At 46.0% G+C, this 19688-nt stretch overlaps 1 protein-coding gene across 1 annotated transcript in view; it reads right to left on the bottom strand.

Annotated features, from left to right (window-relative positions):
- LOC144504435 (uncharacterized) overlaps positions 1-19688 on the bottom strand; it is a 92371-nt gene that overhangs the window by 8908 nt on the left and 63775 nt on the right. The window contains exon 3 of the mRNA XM_078229701.1: positions 16718-16884. Within this exon, the coding sequence (XP_078085827.1) occupies positions 16718-16884 (167 nt within the window). The remainder of the gene's footprint in view (positions 1-16717; positions 16885-19688) is intronic.

The raw sequence follows: 19688 nt of genomic DNA, 5'->3' as shown, positions 1-19688 counted from the left end.
CTGCTCTGAAAGAAAGATGACCTATCATGGTTCAATGTCTTGATGACCAAATGTCCGCACAGTGGTTAGCACTGATGCCTCACAATGCCAGGGAGCTGGGTTCGATTCCCAGCTTGGGTCACTGCCTGTGCAGAATCTGCGTGTTCTCCCCGTGTCTGAGTGGGTTTCCTCCGGTGCTCCAGTTTCCTCCCACAGTCTGAAAGATGTGCAGGTTAGGTGCATTGGCCATGCTAAATTCTCCCTCAGTGTACCCGAACAGGCGCCGGAGTATGGTGACTAGGGGATTTTCACAGTAACTTCATTGCGGTATTAATGTAAGCCTACTTGTGGCACTAATAAGTAAACTTTCAATTCTAATGGGGTTGAGTGACAGCAATGCTTCCCAGTTGCTTTGACAGCACTTAGAGTCTTAATATGCTTAACGAGCCTTAATGTGCCTAACACATACAGGCACATCAAATCAAACAGGCATAGGCGTGCTGCATTATAATTTGCGAGCATCAGACACACCACTGGCCTTATTGCCCTTGTGAATACATGCTGCCACACCCAAGGTGCACCTGTGGATCCAACCACTCTATCTTATATGATATCTTTGAATTTCATAAAACCTTAGGGCAATGATGCAATAAACTGGGAAATACTGTGTGTGTTTGAGGTATTTCTACATCAAGGATGATTTAGTTGTTCATGCATATATACAACACTTGGAACAAGATGAGATGATCTATGATTCCATTATTCTTTGTTTTCAGAGGTCTAGCTGAAGGATCAAAGTCCAATGTGCATGCCTAAATGTATGAGGAGCAGAGAGAATGAAATAAATCAAATAGTAGGAGTTAAATTTCAGGATGTTCTGTTTTAAAAGCTTGGAAATTTTATATCCACATGCTTAATTAATTCTACTTTAAAATATTAAATATTACAAATGCTCAGAACTTTATTTTGCCTTAAATTATGAAAATAAAAATAGAGTCTGTACTCCTGTTGGAATTTAAATTCTGGATTTAAAAGTTTAATGATGAACATGAAACCATTTTCATAGAGTCACAGATGTTTACAGCATGGAAACAGGCCCTTCGGCCCAACTTGTCCATGCCGCCCTTTTTTTGTAACCACTAAGCTAGTCCCAATTGCCCGCATTTGGCCCATATCCCTCTATACCCATCTTACCCACATAACTGTCTAAATGCTTTTTAAAAGACAAAATTGTACCCGCCTCTTCTTCTACTTCTGGCAGCTTGTTCCAGACACTCACTACCCTCTGTGTGAAAAAATTGCCCCTCTGGACCCTTTTGTATCTCTCCCCTCTCATCTTAAACCTATGCCTTCTAGTTTTAGACTCCCCTACCTTTGGGAAAAGATGTTGACTATCTAGCTGATCTATGCCCCTCATTATTTTATAGACCTCTATAAGATCACCCCTACGCTCCAGAAAAAGAAGTCCCAATCTATCCAGCTTCTCCTTATAACTCAAACCATCAAGACCCGGTAGCATCCTAGTAAATCTTTTCTGCACTCTTTCTAGTTTAATAATATATTTTACATAATAGGGTGACCAGAACTGTACACAGTCGATTGTCGTAAAAATTCATCTGACGTCCTTACCTGGTCCAGCCTATATGTGAAGCCAGACACACAGCAGTGTGTTTGACTCTTAAATACCCTCTGAAATGGCCTAGAAGCCACTCCGTTGTATCCAACTGCTAAAAAAGTCTCAAAGGATTGAAACTGGACGCACCACCTGATATTGACCCAGGCGCCAGAAATGACAACAGCAAACACAGCTATGCCACTCACTATCCTGACTTGGAAATACATCGCTGTTCCTTCACTGTCGCTGTGTCAAAACCCTGTAACTCCCACTGTGCGGACATTTGGTCATCAAGTCATTGAACCATGATAGGTCATCGCAGGCCACAAGGGAGTGATGGTGGGAGGGGTTGTGGGGGGTTTGGGGGGGAGGGGGTGGAGTGACGGCAGAAGACGGGGAAGAAGGTCCAGCAGGAAGGAAAAGGTGGTGGCTCTCAGCGGACATCCCCCCTTCCCGATGCTGAGTTCCTTTGAAGAAAGGTTCACCACTTCCCTCATAGCCCTCAAGCAACCCTGGCAGGGTTTTCTTTTGATGTTTCCCATGTGGCAAATACCTCACCCACCACTGGGTAAATACCAGCAGTGGCATAACGCAGCCCTTAAGTGGGAATTACTTGCCCACTATGGGCCTCAATTGGCAAGGGAATGGGAAGACTGTCCACAATGCTTCTCACTATGAATCTAATCAGGGCAGAGGCAGGAAGACAGTGGGATCCTGTTATATATTTAAATAGTTGCATGTTCGCTGTAAGGGCCAATCACATGATTTGATGGTGATGTCGTTAGGGTGTTGCACAGGCTGCTGTTTTAATTTCAGTTTGTACTCTGTACAGGCAAGAAGTCCGGGAATAAGTTGTTAGTTTGAATCTACTTGTGCAAACCACAGCTTTTATCTTTTTGTTTAAAACCCACAACCCCCAACATAGTTATAGGTCCCCAACCTGCCTCCCTGATTAAAAGACCCCCTGCCACCAAACCCACCACGGGGGGAGGGCATTCAATTCCTCTCGCTGCGTACAAAAACACTGCTCAAATGTTCATGTTTTTTTTTGTAAAGAAAGCGTCCATGTGTTGCTAAACCGCTTTACCCAAAACAGGGCCTTTATTGACAGTTTAAAGTAATTTGTGATCAAATTATTCTCCATTAGAGCGAGCTATCCAACATTGTCAATTTGCAATCATTCAGCTTTGAAAAATTCTGGCAGCTCACAATGAAGGGTATTATGTTGCCAAGCATTGCAGACTTGAAGATCTGGGAATACTGAAGATGAAGGTGGGCATTTGAGTCCACTCCAACTTTTACAGAAATTCTTTTGTACAGTCTCAAAGGTGTAATCTTGGTGGAGCAGCTTTCAATGTGAAAGCCGCATTTTTAAGCGATCAGAAAAGGAATGAGCATCACAATGAGATTAGATAACTGACCTAGATTTTTCTCTCTTTCAGCAGTGAGTCACCGGTTTAACCCTAATGATGCTAACGCACAGTTTTTAACATGTACACATTGGCCTGGTGTCTCTTATGTATTGTAGTTGTCTTCTTTGTCGGAGTGTAGCAGGTGGTTTGTCAATCTGAGGCTGAATTGGCCTTTGTTTTCTTCCTAAATTGCGCGGCAGTCGAAAAGAAAACCAGACAAGGGATTTCAGTTACTGAGCTGGGAATAAGACCAGGTTCCCATCAGCAGTTTTCTTGCCAATGGTTACGATGACAAAAAAAAGGGGCAATCAGCATGTGACCCAGTGATTGTTCCTGTCACAATTCTGCCCATTACGGCGCTGAGGAATCCTGGGGTAATAACACATCCTTGATGAGCTCCAGCATGAAGCAAAACACATTCGTTAATTATTTTCCAATACCAGGACACTCGATGCTGTCATTATATAACAATTGAAACCTCTGTAAGCCTCTTGCCCGCACTCTTAATCAGTCAGCCAGGCTCTCAACGCCTTGCAGCTGACAGCAGCTAAGGCGTTCACTATTCTGCCAACGCCATTTTCTTATTTATTAAAAGAAGTCTAAAAATGTCTTAATTTTTGCTCTTTTACGAAGAAACAATACATAGCCAGATGTCCGACCCTTGAGACACTTGTTCCGATGAATATACTAGAACCCATGACTTTTCCTTGAAGAAGAACCATGAGTTCTCATGGTGTCCTGGTCAACATTCCTCCCTCAAGTAACATCACTGAAAACAACAGCTCAATTTTCTCTATCATGTGGTGGTGGGATTGCAGTCCAGCAGCTGGGAAAATTGGGTGGGGGCTGTGGCGGCGGGGGGCGGGGGGGGGGGGGGTTGTCCCACACTGGGATACTTCCTTGAGCTCCTGTCACTGGGGAGCCTTCCCAAGAGTGCCTCGGAAGCAGACTGGGCTGCCTGTTCTGGTTAGGATTAATTTTATAGCCTCTCAGTCATTTTGTTGGTGGTGGATTGGCTCCCTTGGCCACGGGCAGCCCAGCTGGGGAGCCTCCATGCTAGGGCATTCCACGATTTGCCTCAGCAGGTCCCACCTTGATGATGCTGATATTCTGGAGCTCCCAGCCTTCTGATTGGGCAGGCCTCTCGGGGGCCTGCTCGCCTGTCCATAATAGGATGGCAAGTTTGTAGGAGGCCAATTAGGAGTCTGCCTCTAGGAAGATTATAGAATCATAGAATTTCTGCAGTGCAGAAGGAGGCCATTTGGCCCACTGAGCCTACACTGACAATTACTGAGCTAGACTCGCTGCTGGCAAGTGTAGGCTCAGGGCCCCCATGTGGCCCCAATGCTGGGATCCCAAAGCCCTGAGAAAATCCATGCCCCAATATTTATCCACTCATTTCATTTGTTGCAGTGACAGTGCCTGTAATTACTTGCTGACTGACTGACTGACTGACTTCTTTCTTTTTTTCTAGCTCTTCCTTAGAAAAAAGACTCAGTCTCCCAGCATCATGTCCAGTATACTGATGCTCAGGTATGAGGAGTTCTCCAGTATCTTCCTCGAGTGGTCTTTCTGAAACTGGAACATAGAACATACAAGATTTGTGTCTGCTGAGGATATCAGGGCTGATCTTGATCCTATTCTCATGTATACTTAGGCAAACTCACAATCGCTGTTTTGATTTTGGTCACTTAATAGCACAGGTAGCGAGGGTTCAGCTTCTGTCTTGTATGTGACAGATCAAAGTACACAAATTGTGATGCTGCACTGCTGGCGTGAGTGCTTGCTACATGCAACCATGCACCACTAGGTTGCAACACTATCTCTGACCTAAATTGCGTCCTGCACAGACTGGTTTAAGCTTTCGCATAATGGCCTTCCCACGAATCCACCGGAAGCACCTTGATGTTAATGATGTTTTTATATCAAAATTAATGGGTAGTCGGTTGAATTAGCGTACGTAAGAACAAATTTATGATATCAATATAAAAAGTAGATTCCTATCTCAACACGTTCTTCCAAATTCATACCAAACATCTGGTATAAATGAAAATGCGATTTTCTATTGACACTCACCCATCTTTCTGACAGAAACAAATCTTTAAATGCAGTTGCATCCTAATCTAGCCTAATTATGTAACCACTCCAACTTGTTTGTTAGTTGGTGTGAGACAGTCTGTGTTTTTATCTTCCAAACACAGGTAGGGATTCTGTACTCATTGGCCCTTCCTCATCAGTCGGAGCCAATACTTCGAATTAATAGCGAAGCAAAGTGTGAACTTAGTGTTAAAAAAAACTGAACTATCAGATAATTTCAATTAAGTGGTTTTGAATTAAGAAGATTAGGCAACTGAGCAGATGGTCTGGTCGAGTGTTTACTCAAAATGTTAACAACTGACAGGCATCTCTCACTCACATGAAGTGAGAAGGATCTGTTTTGGTAGCACAGCAAACCATAATTAATACCTCATTTTCCTCTTCGAAGAAAAAAAGGTTAATGAAAGGAATCACATCATCAAACCGAGGTGGAAATGAGTCTGGGCTTGCTACTGGGTCCAGGCTTGATGCTGCAGAGGCACAGTGACTGAAACAAGCGGTCCGCATTGGAGTACTATGGGCAAGCTGTTACGCTGGTCTTGATTCCACGGGCAACTCACCTAACATGGGGGGGTGGGGGGGGGGGGGGGGGGGGGGGTGGGGAGCGGGGAGCATCACTCTTGTGTCTTGCTGCAAGTGGTCCTCAGTTAGGGAAGTTTGGAGCAGGCTCTGCGAGGGTTGATGTGACTCCTCGAGTACCCCTGTTGCTTCTGGTTTCCCCGGGGATGTGTTCCTTAAAAACAAATCCCTACCTTTGGTTAGCAGCCGCAGGAGCAGCTGAAGAATCCAGAGCCTGGCTGGCATCGGGCCCCATCGTACTTCGAGGTGATTAACTGCTAACCCTAGATGTCATGGTGCTCGGCCTGTAAGATTTTATCTTTAACAATTGTTTACCTAAAAGGTGGCCCATCAGAAAAAGTGGCTGGAGATAAAGGAACAAAGCGTTAACCCAACTTTATTTATGTGGGCCTATAAGCAGTGAACTTTCATCATGCCAAAGGCAATTTACTTTGACGGATTAATGAAAACAATGTCCTCAACAATGCTTATTTGTAGTACCTTAATGGTATTGACTCTTAAGAAGGAGATGAATGAAATATGGCACATTGTGTGAAACATGTACAAACCCGAAATGTTTTTAGCCCTCCACCCAGTACCACAGTGACTCATGTTTCAGATCACTTTCTGAAATTTGTTTTACATAACACTGCTTCATGACTATTTGTAGTACAGATCCATCTAATTAGACAAGTTAATATAACATTTGTTGCACCATAATTGCAGGGTAGTGCGAAGGAGCACTGAAATGTTGCTCCCAGCTGAGTATAATGAAGGTCTCGCTTCACTTTTTCTCTTGACTCTATTAATTTCTGTATATTTTTTTGAACAATACATGGTTCTATCGGCCGCCGTTTCCCTCAAGCTAGTATACTAGAATGTTTGGATGAGGGAGTGCCATCTCCTTATGATTTCCTCCTTTCTTAGCATGACACACAACCAGGCAGGTACTTAAGAGCAGGCCTTCCTTGGGGTCAAGTACCGACGGGAGTAGAAATCCTGCCCCCCACCCTCAGGTGAGCTGCCAGCCAATCAGAGGCTGACAGCCGTGCATTGCTCGGCAGAGTCAGCTGGAGCGATGGCTGCGGTACGTAATGCACCGATCAAGGCCCAGACTCACCGAGGCACCCACGCTACAATGGTGCGTGATGGCAGGATGGGGGTTGCGGGGGTGTTGAAGTGTGGGGGAGGGATCAGCAGTAAGGGTGGCGATGGGAGTGGAGGGGGGAGTTGGGGGGGGCGATCTCAGTAAGAAGTCTCACAACACCAGATTAAACTCCAACAGGTTTATTTGGTAGCAAAAGCCACGAGCTTTCGGAGCGCTGCCCCTTCGTCAGGTGAGTGGGAGTTCTGTTCACAAACAGGGCATATAAAGACACAAACTCAATTTACAAAATAATGGTTGGAATGCGAGTCTTTACAGGTAATCAAGTCTTTGATGCGCGATTCTCCACCTCAAGATTTTATCATTCTTAATTTTTCCTTTTAACGTGTTGTTGAACATGAAGGCCACGGACCGCTGGTCCGTGAGCAGGGTAAACCGTTTGCCAGCCAAATAATGGCGCCAATGCCGTACGGCCTCCACAATGGCCTGAGCCTCTTTCTCCACAGAGGAGTGCCGAATGTCAGGGCCTTGGAGGGTGCGAGAGAAAAAGGCGACGGGCCTGCCCGCCTGGTTAAGTGTGGCGGCCAGGGCGAAATCAGATGCATCACTCTCCACCTGAAAGGGGATGGACTCATCGACAGTGTGCATTGTGGGTTTCGCGATGTGGTGAACCATTGTTGGTTCCCACCAGGTAGTGCTGAGCCATGGTCTGGCCAGTACTATGAGTCTGTATATATGTTACTGTTGGGGTTAGGGTTGGGCTGTTCTCCCTGTTAATATAGTTGTTATGGTACACCCCAGTCGGCTCCGCCTCCTGGGAGAGGTATAAAGGTCACTGCTCTGCCTGGTGACCCTTTAGTCTGGGATCGTATACTGTATATGGTAGCTCTGTTATTGTTGGCAATAAAAGCCTTTATTTCCCGAGTACATCACGCCTCTCGTGTGTTATATCGCGCATCACGCGATGTCGGCTTTTATCCCTTCAAAGGCTAGGCGAGCCTCTGCTGTCAGGGGAAAAGAGGTAGACTTTATGAGCGGACGGGCTTTGTCCGCGTAATTGGGAACCCACTGTGCATAGTACGAGAAGAAGCCTAAGCATCTTCTCAGTGCGTTGATGCTAGTGGGTAGGGGAAGTTCAAGGAAGGGACGCATACGGTTTGGATCGGGGCCGATGACCCCATTTTCCACCACGTATCCGAGGATTGCTAGGCGGTGCTTGCTGAATACGCACTTCTCCTTGTTATAGGTCAGGTTCAGGAGAGTCGCAGTGCGTAAAAACTTCTGGAGGTTGGCGTCGTGGTCCTGCTGGTCATGGCCGCAGATAGTGACGTTGTCCAGGTACGGGAAGGTAGCCCGTAGCCCGTTTTGGTCCACCATTCAGTCCATCTCACGCTGGAAGACCGAGACCCCATTTGTGACGCCGAAAGGGACTCTTAAAAAGTGGTAGAGACGGCCATCCACCTCAAAGACCGTGTAATTGCGGTCCTCTGGGCGAATGGGGAGCTGGTGGTAGGGTGACTTCAAGTCGATGGTGGAGAACACCCGGTACTGCGCAATCTGGTTGACCATGTCAGATATGCGCGGGAGAGGGTACGCGTCCAGCTGCGTGTACCTATTAATGGTCTGACTATAGTCTATGACCATCCGGGGCTTGTCTCCAGTCTTGACCACCACGACTTGTGCTCTCCATGGGCTAGGTTGAATGACCCCTTCCCTGAGGAGCCGCTGAACCTCAGATCGAATAAAGATCCGATCCTCAGCGCTGTAACGCCTGCTCTTAGTCGTGATGGGCTTGCAGCCTGGCACGAGATTTTCGAATAGGGAAGGCGGGGTAATTTTGAGTGTCGAGAGACTGCATGTGGAGCGCGCTGGACAATTTGGAGGCTGCTGTTCTCCCACTGAAAGTGGAGGGAGTGGCCCATCGTACTGCAGGGTCACACTCTTCAGGTGGACCATAAAGTCTAGCCCCAGGAGTACCGGAGCGCAAAGGTGCGGTAACACGAGGAGCCTGAAGTTCTCGTAAACTGTGCCCTGCACCGTTAAGGTTACCACACAGCTCGCAAGAACGATAACAGATCGGGACCTCGACGCCATGGAGATTGTCTGCCTGACAGTTTGCACACGGAGAGCGCACCGTTTCACTGTATCCGGATGGATGAAGCTCTCCGTGCTCCCGCTGTCAAACAGGCAATGCGCCAGGCGCCCGTTTACCTCTATGTCCATCATGGACTTGTCGAGTCTGTGAGGCTTGGCCTGGTCCAGGATGATTGACGCCACTGTTGGATCCCGAGTGTGACTGCAGGCAGCTGAGATAGCTGACGACGAGGACCCCTGCTGGTCTTCTGCGGCCGGTGTCGACCAAAATGGCTGCGCCCATGAATCGCACGTGGTCGATGATGTTGAAAGCGGCGGCACCCGCATGTCGCACGTGGCTTGCATCGTCGTCATAGGAAATGGCGGTGCCCGTGAATCGCACGTGGCTGAAGACATCGACGAGGCCGGAGACGAGGAGATGGATCCTGGGGAGTCCCACGCAGCACTGCTGGGCTTGGAAGGGGTCTTTGCTCGGCACACTTTTGCATAGTGCCCTTTCTTCCCACAGGCGGAGCAAAACACCGTCCTGGCTGGACATCTCTGACGAGGGTGCTTCGCCAATCCGCAGAAATAGCACCGTGGGCCTCCAGGAGCTGCCGCAGCCGTCAGGTCTGGAGTTGAGAGCATTATCGCGCAGTTCCGAGGAGCCGCCGAGTACAGTTGAGGCGGTGGCTGTGCTTGCCACGATGTTCCCACGTGGTCGGTGGGGTAGGTTTCAAGACTTCTGGAGGCCGTTTCCATTGCATCGGCCAATTCTACCGTCTTAGCCAGGTCCAAGTTACCCTGCTCTAGCAGCCGCAGGCGAATATAGGATGAGCCGATTCCTGCCACGAACGCATCTCGGATCAGATCGTTGGTGTATTGAGTGGCCGACACCTCCTTGCAATTGCAGGCTCTGGCTAGCTGTTGAAGTTCGCGCAGGTACTGTCCCGTAGTTTCGCCGGGCTGCCGCCGTCGAGTGGCTAATAGGTGACGAGCATGAATTTCGTTCGGCTGTTTATGGTACAGCTTCTTGAGTAATTCGATGGCCTCTTTGTAATTTTGGGAATCACGGATTGTTGCATACACAGTGTCGCTCACCCTTGCGTGGAGGACCCGCAATCTGTCGGCGTCGGACTGGACTGCTGTCGAGGCGTCGATGTAATCCTCGAAACACTTCAACCAATGGTCGAAAGTATTCGACGCTCCAGCGGCACGCGGATCCAAGGTTAGCCGATCGGGTTTCAGCATCTGCTCCATTTTTCTTCGAACAAAATTTTCGGTATTTTGTTGTGAATAAAATTGATGCGCGATTAATTCACACGGGAGGCTAGGACGTACCCGGGAATAAAGGCTTTTATTCACAACAAGAATAGAGCATACTGCTGAACAATACTATCCCAGACTAAGGGCTACTAGGAAGTAGCAGTGACCTTTATACCTCTGTAAAAAGGCGGAGCCAAACGGAGTGTACCACAGAACAATGCTAACAGGTGGAACACCCCAACCCTAACCCCAACAGTAACAAGAGTAACATATGTACAAGTACCCATAGTGGTAACCATCTATGGTTCACCACAGTCTTAAAGGTAGAGACAATGTGAGTGGAGAGAGCGTTAAGCACAGGTTAAAGAGATGTGTATTGTCTCCAGACAGGACAGTTAGTGAGATTTTGCAAGCCCAGGCAAGTCATGGGGATTCTGGGCTTGCAAAATCTCACTAACTGTCCTGTCTGGAGACAATACACATCTCTTTAACCTGTGCTTAACGCTCTCTCCACTCACATTGTCTGTACCTTTAAGACTTGATTACCTGTAAAGACTCGCATTCCAACCATTATTTTGTAAATTGAGTTTGTGTCTTTATATGCCCTGTTTGTGAACAGAGCTCCCACTCACCTGATGAAGGGGCAGCGCTCCGAAAGCTGGTGGTTTTTGCTACCAAATAAACCTGTTGGACTTTAACCTGGTGTTGTGAGACTTCTTACTGTGTTTACTCCAGTCCAACGCCGACATCTCCACATCATGGCGATCTCTTGCCATGGGTCCCCTCTTCCTGAGGCATTGAGTGCCTTTGAGTGAGGGACACACCAGAAAGCAACCCTCCTGACATGGCTTGCTTTTTGGGCGTTCTGCACGGTGAGTCCCCTGCCCGCTGTTGGGTGAATAGCAATGGTGGCGAGATGCAGCCATTAAGTGGATACGAATTGCTCACTTAAGGGCCTCAACTGGTGGTGGGGTGGGAAGAACGTACATGAGCCTTCCCACCTTGGACTTAATCGGGACAGAGTTGGGAAGGTGGCAGGGTCCACACTTGTCACCTCGTGATCCCCCACCACTGAGCTCACCACGGTGTGGGCATTGAATTCCATCCTCAGATTCCACGTTAGAGACACAACATGATTGCAAGTTGTTGCTCAAATGGAAGTTGTGAGCTTTCAATAAGCAGCGACTGATATACAAACCAGCTTGATGTCTGGATGGGAAGTTAAAAAATCTACTCGCTGTTGTTGGCACGCACATCACTTACTGAAACCTCTCTTTGTGCTTCTGGTAAGGCACGACAAATATAGGTTGTGTCAGAAGTTGGCCTTAGATCATTTAATATCACACAACCTATCTCGCTTTGATGCACCCGCAGGATTAAACAAAGATATGTAAGTGGTTAAACTTGCACGTGTGCTACTTTTCAGAAGTCATGATCGGGGCTTTTATTTTTGGCCACTGGGCATGTTTCAGTGCATGACCAACAATAGGAAATTGTAACGCTGGTCAGCACAGGAAGGTTCAGCCAGAAATAATAGCAAACCCCTTTGAAGTGCTGTTTATATTGTTGTGATGGCACCAGTTTGAAACTACTTGAGAAAAACCACATCTTGGGGTAGATCTGCGTCCTTTCAGAGGCATACACATTATTCACTTTACAATGCAGCTGCCGAGGTCAGCACTGTTAGCAGCACAGATGCTGTACATTACAAGTGATGCGTTGCATTTATTTTAACCGACTGAGTAGCAATAGCTGCTGGATTCAGGCATGTGTGGAGTTTGCACGTTCTCCCCGTGTCTGCGTGGGTTTCCTCCGGGTGCTCCGGTTTCCTCCCACAGCCCAAAAGATGTAAAAGGTGAGGTTGATTGGCCATGCTAAATTGCCCCTTAGTATCAGGGTGACTAGCAGGGTAATATGTGGGGATAGGGCCTGGGTGGGATTGTTGTCAGCGCAGGCTCGATGGGCCGAATGGCCTCCTTCTGCACTGTAGGGATTCTATGATTCTATGAAGACTCTGAAATTGCTTTTGTAAATGAGACCCGGGATGGACTTAGAATGGGAGATTATCATCGAACTCTGGGCGGCACGGTGGCATAGTGGTTAGCACCGCTGCCTCACAGCGACAGGTATCTGGGCTCCATTCCCAGCTTGGATCACTGTCTGTGTGGAGTCCACACGTTCTCCCCGAGTCTCGTGGGTTTCCTCCCACAGTCCAAAGATTGCAGGTTAGGTTGATTGGCCATGGTAAATTGCTCCTTAATGTCAGGGGGATTTGCAGGGTAAATACTTGGGGTTATGATTCTGTGATTCCCCTCCCATGTTTCCTACCTGCCCTGACTCCACAGATTAATATCATCCTCAGTTAAAATTGTGGCCAGGAATCAGTTTAAGTTTTAAGTTTATTTCTTACTGCCACAAGTAGGCTTACATTAACACTGCAATGAAGTTACTGTGAAAATCCCCTCGTCTCCACATCTGGCGCCTGTTTGGGTACATTGAGGGAAAATTTAGCATGACCAGTTCACCTAACCAGCACGCCTTTCAGACTGTGGGAGGAAACTGGAGCACCCAGAGGAAACCCACTCAGACACAGGGAGAATGTGCAGACTCTGCACAGACAGTGACCCAAGCTGGAATCGAACCCAGGTCCCTGGCGCTGTGAGGCAGCAGTGCTAACCCAGGATTCTTTGCTCAAACAGCAGAATACAATTCATTGATACACAAAGCAGCATGGGGAGCTTTAAGATAATCTTTAGCTGCGGTTCCTCATTTTTACGTTCAACAGAAAGGTTTTGGATTTTTTTTCAGATGGCAAGATTGATACAATAATGTGTGACCGGACGATAGCTGCTTTCTTATTCTCGAAGGACTAAATGCCCGTGCAGTCAAGTCTGATATGCATACATCTCATTCTGTGAACATGTGACAAACAAAGTATTGAGTGTGTGCTTATGTGAATTTGGCAACAACAAGACCTGCTGTAAATCACCACTGTGAGAGTTAACCTTTTATTTTCACTTTGGCCAATTTATGTTAACTTCTTTCTCAGTTTTGTCCCTGTTTATCGAGTGCTTGTCAAATTAAATTTAAGGCCCTCTCCAAACTGAATGTGAACCATTGGTCCAGAAGTGTATTTCTGAAACAACGCGAGGTCTGAGACGCATTTGATGCTATTGGGGCCACAAAGCTTTTGAAGTCAACCGCATATACGAATTGGTCCGGTCTGACATGCATCTTTTGGTTAGTTTCGCAGCCTGAATGTAGTGTTTTATGTTTGCAATGGAGTTTCTGCACCACCCTACTCTGCCAGTGTTTTTAATCTGCTTAACATAACAGGAACTTCCAAAATACCCCTGAGCCAGATAAAGTAAAGAAAGTGTCTGCTCCGTCAGCCTATTCGTCTAATTTTGTTTGGTTACAGAGTTAAGTGGAGCTCAGACAGGCTAAAAGCAGCAATTTTCTTTGACAGGATATTTGAGCTTTGCATAAACATATCGCTGCACACAGCTAGGATCTGTTCATGGTGGGTCAAATTAGGGAGGTGGAAGGATGGGGGGTGGGGGGATGGAGGAACTAGGGCTTTGATCTATCATATTGGCCTAAAATGATGTCTGGAACCTATAGTGGCACGATTGAGTTGTGCTCCTTAATTCATAGAACACTACGTGTGCGTGATTTTAAAGCTTATTTATTAGTCACAAGTAGGCTTACATTAACACTGCAATGAAGTTATTGTGAAAATCCCCTAGTCGCTACACTCTGACACCTGTTCCGTTAACTGGAGGGAGAATTTTGCACGGCCAATGCACTTAACCATTACGTCTTTCGGACTGTGGGAGGAAACCAGAGCCCCCGGAGGAAACCCATGCAGACAACGTGCAGACTCCACATAGACAGTGATCCAAGCCAAGAATCAAACCCGGGTCCCTGGCAATGTGAGGCAGCAGTGCTAACCACTGTGCCACTGTGACGCCCTATCAAGCATTCTTCAGTAACACTTGCTGTAGATCATTGCTGCAAAAGTTTGGTTTTATCTTTTTTGCTGTTTTCTTCTTTGATCTTTCTTTTCTATCAGTCTCTGTTCTATGGACTATAGACCTGATCATAGGCCGCTGCTAAAGCTTCTTTTTAGGCAGCTATTGCGAGGAGTTTATGCATATTCAGCTCCCTAGGCTTTCTTTCGACAAGTTTTGGTCTGATCAATCACAGTTCCAATTACCTCTTTATGATGGTAATTTCATCAGCAGTGTTCTCTTAAACTTGGGCATGTACTGCATGGAGCGACATGGTGGCACAGTGGTTAGCACTGCTGCCTCACAGCTCTAGGGACCCGGGTTCAATTCCCAGCTTGAGTCTCTGTCTGTGTGGAGTCTGCACGTTCTCCCCGTGTCTACATGGGTTTCCTCCGGGTGTTCTGCGTTCCTCCCACAGTCCAAAAGACGTGCGGGTTTGGTGCATTGGCCATGCTAAATTCTCCCTCAGTGTACCCGAACAGGCGCCGGAGTGTGGCAACTCAGGGATTTTCACAGTAACTTCATTGCAATGTGAATGTGAGCCTACTTGTGACACTAATAAATAAGCTTTACTTTTTTACTAAAATGTCACTATATTCCGAAGGGAGAATTGTTTGTTACCAAGGGTGCATGAACTCTGTTGTGACTCTAGTCACATGCATCCCTTCAAGAGGAAAAGTTGGACATTTGGTTGAAGTTCAAAAATACGTGGTCACTCATTTAAGACAGAGGCGAGGAAAAATTATTTCTCTCAGAGGGATATGTAGTCACTGAAACTCTCTTCCTCAAAAGCCAGTAGAAGCAGAGAGTATTTTTAAGGCAGAGCTAGATAGACTCCTGATCAACGAGGGGAGATGGGGGCATCGTGGTATTGTCACTGGACTGATAACTCAGAGAAACAGCGCAACGCTCTGGGGTTCAAATCTCATCATGGCAGACCATTCAGTTCAAGGACAGTTAGCGATGGGCAATGAAATATTGGTCCAGCCAGCTACACTAACATCACCTGCGCCAATGAAAAAAAGGGAGTGAAAAGTTATCAGGTTATAGGCAAGAATATGGGATTGAATTAACAATCAAATCAGCAATGGTCTTATTGAATGGCGGTGAGGGACCGAATGGTCTATTCCTGCTCCTAATTTGTATGTTCATGCAGCTATTTTTAAAATTTGATTTGATTTATTATTATCACATGTATTAGTATACAGTGAAAAGTATTGTTTCTTGGGCGCTATATGGACAAAGCATACCGTTCATAGAGAAGGAAAGGAGAGAGTGCAGAATGTAGTGCTACAGTCATAGCTCGGGTGTAGAGAAAGATCAACTTAATATATGGTAGGTCCATTTAAAAGAGTGATGGCAGCAGGGAAGAAGCTATTCTTGAGTCGGTGGAAGAGAGCATGTCCGGGGTGCGCGGGGTCCTTAATTATGCATGGTTGCTTTTCCGACGCAGCGGGAAGTGTAGACAGAGTCAATGGATGGGAGGCTGGTTTACATGATGGACTGGGCTTCATTCATGACCCTTTGTAATTTCTTAATAGCTTGTAGCCTGGACAATGATTTAATTCAATCTAGTTTGAGGGGCATTTTGTAGATTCTTCATTCGTTTAATTTGTCACAATTACTCTGTTTACATAGATTAATTTGATAATTTTACCTCCATGATTCCAAAATGAAACTGGGAGCTAAGAGCGTACAACTGGGCTTACAGTGTCTGTTTAAAAATACTCTCTTTGGTATTTTATGGAGAGATTGGCCCGTTTAAAAGGCAAGCCTCGAGTGGCTGGTGCTATATTCCTCTTATTAGTAAAAGGGTCAAAATTAAGTTGAGAAAGTTTCCAGAAAGCTCACAGGAGAAGTGGTTTAAAGTGGGAATCTGTTTGAGTCATGCTGATTTGGCCTGTGCTCTAAACGATGTGAAATTTTCTGATATATCAGGTGGGATTTTCCAGCTGCGCTTGCCCGAAAGCCGGAAAATCCTGCCCAAGGTCAACGGACCTTCGCATGGTCCATGTCCTGCCCACTATGATTCCCATGGCGGGCGGGACGGGAGCATTGCGCCCATCTTTACACACTGGCACTGAAAATACTCTCTCAAGCTGCATTCTGCATGGACTTGAAGCCACGCCTACAGACTGGTGTAATGAACCCCCCTTTACTGCTCAACATGCTTTCAACTTCACGATTTTGAAGATTCTTTGACTTGAGTGTTGAAAGAACTCATTTTACAAAAAAAAAACTTCCCTTCAACTTTTTGTGGGACAAACCCTCGGCAGGGCTTTTGGCTTTGAAAGAATGGTTCTTTCGAGCAGCAGAAACTTGAATTTCAATGCAGCTGGTTAGCCCGTGGAATACAAAAATGGGCTCGTAACAAAGCTCTGACCCCGGAGTCTTTCAACCAGAAAATTTAGTTACGTTAAATAAAGGCCATAAAAATCAACTACAGGCCTAATTACAAGTACCTTTAAAGTTAAAAATTTTTTATTAGTCAGGCATACATTAACACCGCAATGAAGTTACTGTGAAATTAATGAACAAAATAGTAATTTGACATTTATTATCGAATCTTATTGTTTCCTTACTGCTTGTGGGGCCTTACCACTGGTCTGGTAGGTAGAGGCTTCCCTGTGACAATGCCGTGAAAGCGATGTGGCGCCGCCTGTGACATTGGCGTTGATTCCTGCGAGTGTTGTGCGATGCAAGATAGGTGAGCAAACCTTGAGTTCATGAGCAAAGTGCAGGTCACCAGGTTCACATCATTATATCCTGTTGTGAAACACATCATTTTAATTACACGCCGACTTGCCATGATGATCCTGTGTGTGGGGATAATTCCAGTGAGGAGTCCTTATAACAAGGTGCAAATCCATTGAAATGATGTTCCTGGCGTGGCGTGCTGAGAAAGGTGGCCCCCCCATTGGAGGCTGCAACACAAAATGGTGAACCGGCTTTACAACGCTGCAACACTGATTTTTGGTTTCTTGTGATCTTTCCTGCTCCCCTCCCTCCACAACACCTGTCACAAATGGGAGCGGAAGATCTCAACCTTTGAATATTTTCAAGGCAGAACTAGATTGATTCTTGATTAACAAGGTTATTGCGGGAAGGGTGGAATTTGGAGTTCATGTTACAAGCAGATCAACCATGATCTTAGTGAATGGCATAGCACGCTTGAGGGGCCGAGAGGCTTACTACTGCTGCCAATTCCTTCCTTCCTTCCTTCCTTCTCTCCCTTCTTCCCTTCTGTTGGGAAGCAGATACAAAAGTCTGGGATCATGTTCCAACCGACCGAAGAACAGCTCCTTCCCTGCTGCCATCAGACTTTTGAATGGACCTACTATATATCTCTCTGCCCTAGCTATAACTGTAACACTACATTCTGCACTCTCTCTTTTCCTTCTCGATGAATGATATGCTCTGTCTGTATAGTGCGCAAGAAACAATACTTTTCACTGTATACCAATACATGTGACAATAATAAATCAAATCAAAGACCTACTATATATTAAGTTGATCTTTCTCTACACCCTAGCTATGACTGTAACACTACATTCTGCACTCTCTCGTTTCCTTCTATCCCTATGTACTCTATGGATGGTATATTTGATCTGTATAGTGTTCAAGAAACAATACTTTTCACTATACCAATACATGTAACAATAATAAATCAAATCAAATCAAATTCCTCCCTTCTCCCCTTCCCTTCTTCCCTTCTTCCCTTCCTTCCTTCCTTCCTTCCTACCTCACCTTTTTCCTTCCCTCCCTCCATACCTCCCTCCCTCTCTCCCTCCCTCCCCCCTTCTTCTCTCCCTCCCTCCCTTCTTTCCAGTGCACGTGACAATAATAAATCAAATCAAATCCCTTCCTTCCTTCCTTCCTTCTCTCCCTCTTTCCTTCCCACCCTCCCTTCTTTCCCTCCCTTCTCACTTTCCTTCCACATCCCTCCTCACCTTCCTTCCATCTCTCCCTCCTCATCTTCTTTCCCACCAACAATCCTCATCTTCTTTCCCTGTCTCCCTTCCCTCTTTCCTTCCTCCCTCCACCCTTCTTCCTTCCTTCTCTCCTATCGGCAGAGTAAGAGTCGCGATCAGGTGCTAGGAAAGGAGAGTTAGGAAAGAGGAGCTGCAGGACACTGTTGCGAATTCTGTAATGACGATGGAATGGCATCAACACAGAGGCCTAGGAATAGGGCACTTAATTATTTTCTTGGCTAAGATTTTGTGTGGGAGACCACAGAGGGGAAATGGAGAAAATAATAAAAATACTTCTTGCGAGGGAGCACTTTCAGTTCATGTTCTTCAGTAATCTTTCACAACCTGAAAATATTATTGAAAAGGATCAAATTTTGTGTGTTTGAATTCCATTTCAGTTTCAGTATGTGCGATACCATGGACTGAGTACTCAAATTACAAATTGGTCTTTCTATAATAAGAAGGTTACAGAATTTCTGATCCAACCATAACATTTCTTGGCAAACGATCTGGGCTTGACTGCAATATGTTCTGAATGCTGTTGACCATGCCATATTTGCAAAGCCTGAAGGGAAGCAGAAAAGTTTTCTTTTTTAAAATGTCATTTTTCTTGTACGCACCTCCATGAGGAATGTCAGTGCCAGGGAGCAAGAACAATTTTTCAGATCTAAGATCCCGACACGAGGTTTTGTTTTCTGGAGACACAAGTTGAAAGTTTGGACGCAAAGGCACCTAATATTTTCCATTTAATAAAGCTAATTTTATCGCACTGTGGCACAGTGGTTAGCACTGCTGCCTCACAGCGCCAGGGACCCGGGTTCAATTCCCAGTCTTGGATCACTGTCTGTGTGGAGTCCGCATGTTCTCCCCTTGTCCGTGTGGGTTTCCTCCGGATGCTCCGGTTTCCTCCCATAGTCTGAAAGACGAGCTGGTTAGGTGCATTGGCCGTGCTAAATTCCTCCTCAGTGTACCTGAATAGGTGCCGGAGTGTGGCGACTAGGGGATTTTCACAGTAACTTCATTGCAGTGTTAATGTTAAGCCTACTTCTGACACTAATAAATAAACGTTAAACTTAGTGAAGAAGAAAGTGTGGGGGGCTCTTGTCTGAATTCCTGATGTGCACTGTCAATAGACAAAGCAGGGGTGTAAACTTATTAAATTACCACTTAGTTCCCCATGTTTTCCAATGAGTGGGGGGTGGGGGTTGGGGGCAATAAGTTTGACTTATTGTGCAATATCATCAACTTACTTCCGATCTCCTTTAAAGTCATGTTACCTTCCCTTTCAAAATCCATATTAGTTTCTGATTTTTTTCTTTTCTTCTAAATATTTTGCCCACTACAACAGATAAATTTGAGGGAGGAAGAGTGAGAGGGAGAGAGATAAAGAGAGAGAAAGAGCTTTCGCCCCTAGAATCTGAGTTGGATTCAAAGCCACAACCCCATAAAGGACAATGAACAAAGAGTGAATGCAGCGCACTAGCAAAATCTCCGGTTTCATTTAAAATATTCTTTCTCTAACAAAGTAAGAGGCAGAGATTGTTTGTTTTTGAAACCACTTGATCTCTGTATCAAGTGTGAATCTCAATCATGCACGCT

This window comes from Mustelus asterias, chromosome 15 (assembly GCF_964213995.1).
Source record: "Mustelus asterias chromosome 15, sMusAst1.hap1.1, whole genome shotgun sequence".
Taxonomy (NCBI): domain Eukaryota; kingdom Metazoa; phylum Chordata; class Chondrichthyes; order Carcharhiniformes; family Triakidae; genus Mustelus; species Mustelus asterias.
This window is presented reverse-complemented; position numbering and strand designations above follow the sequence as displayed.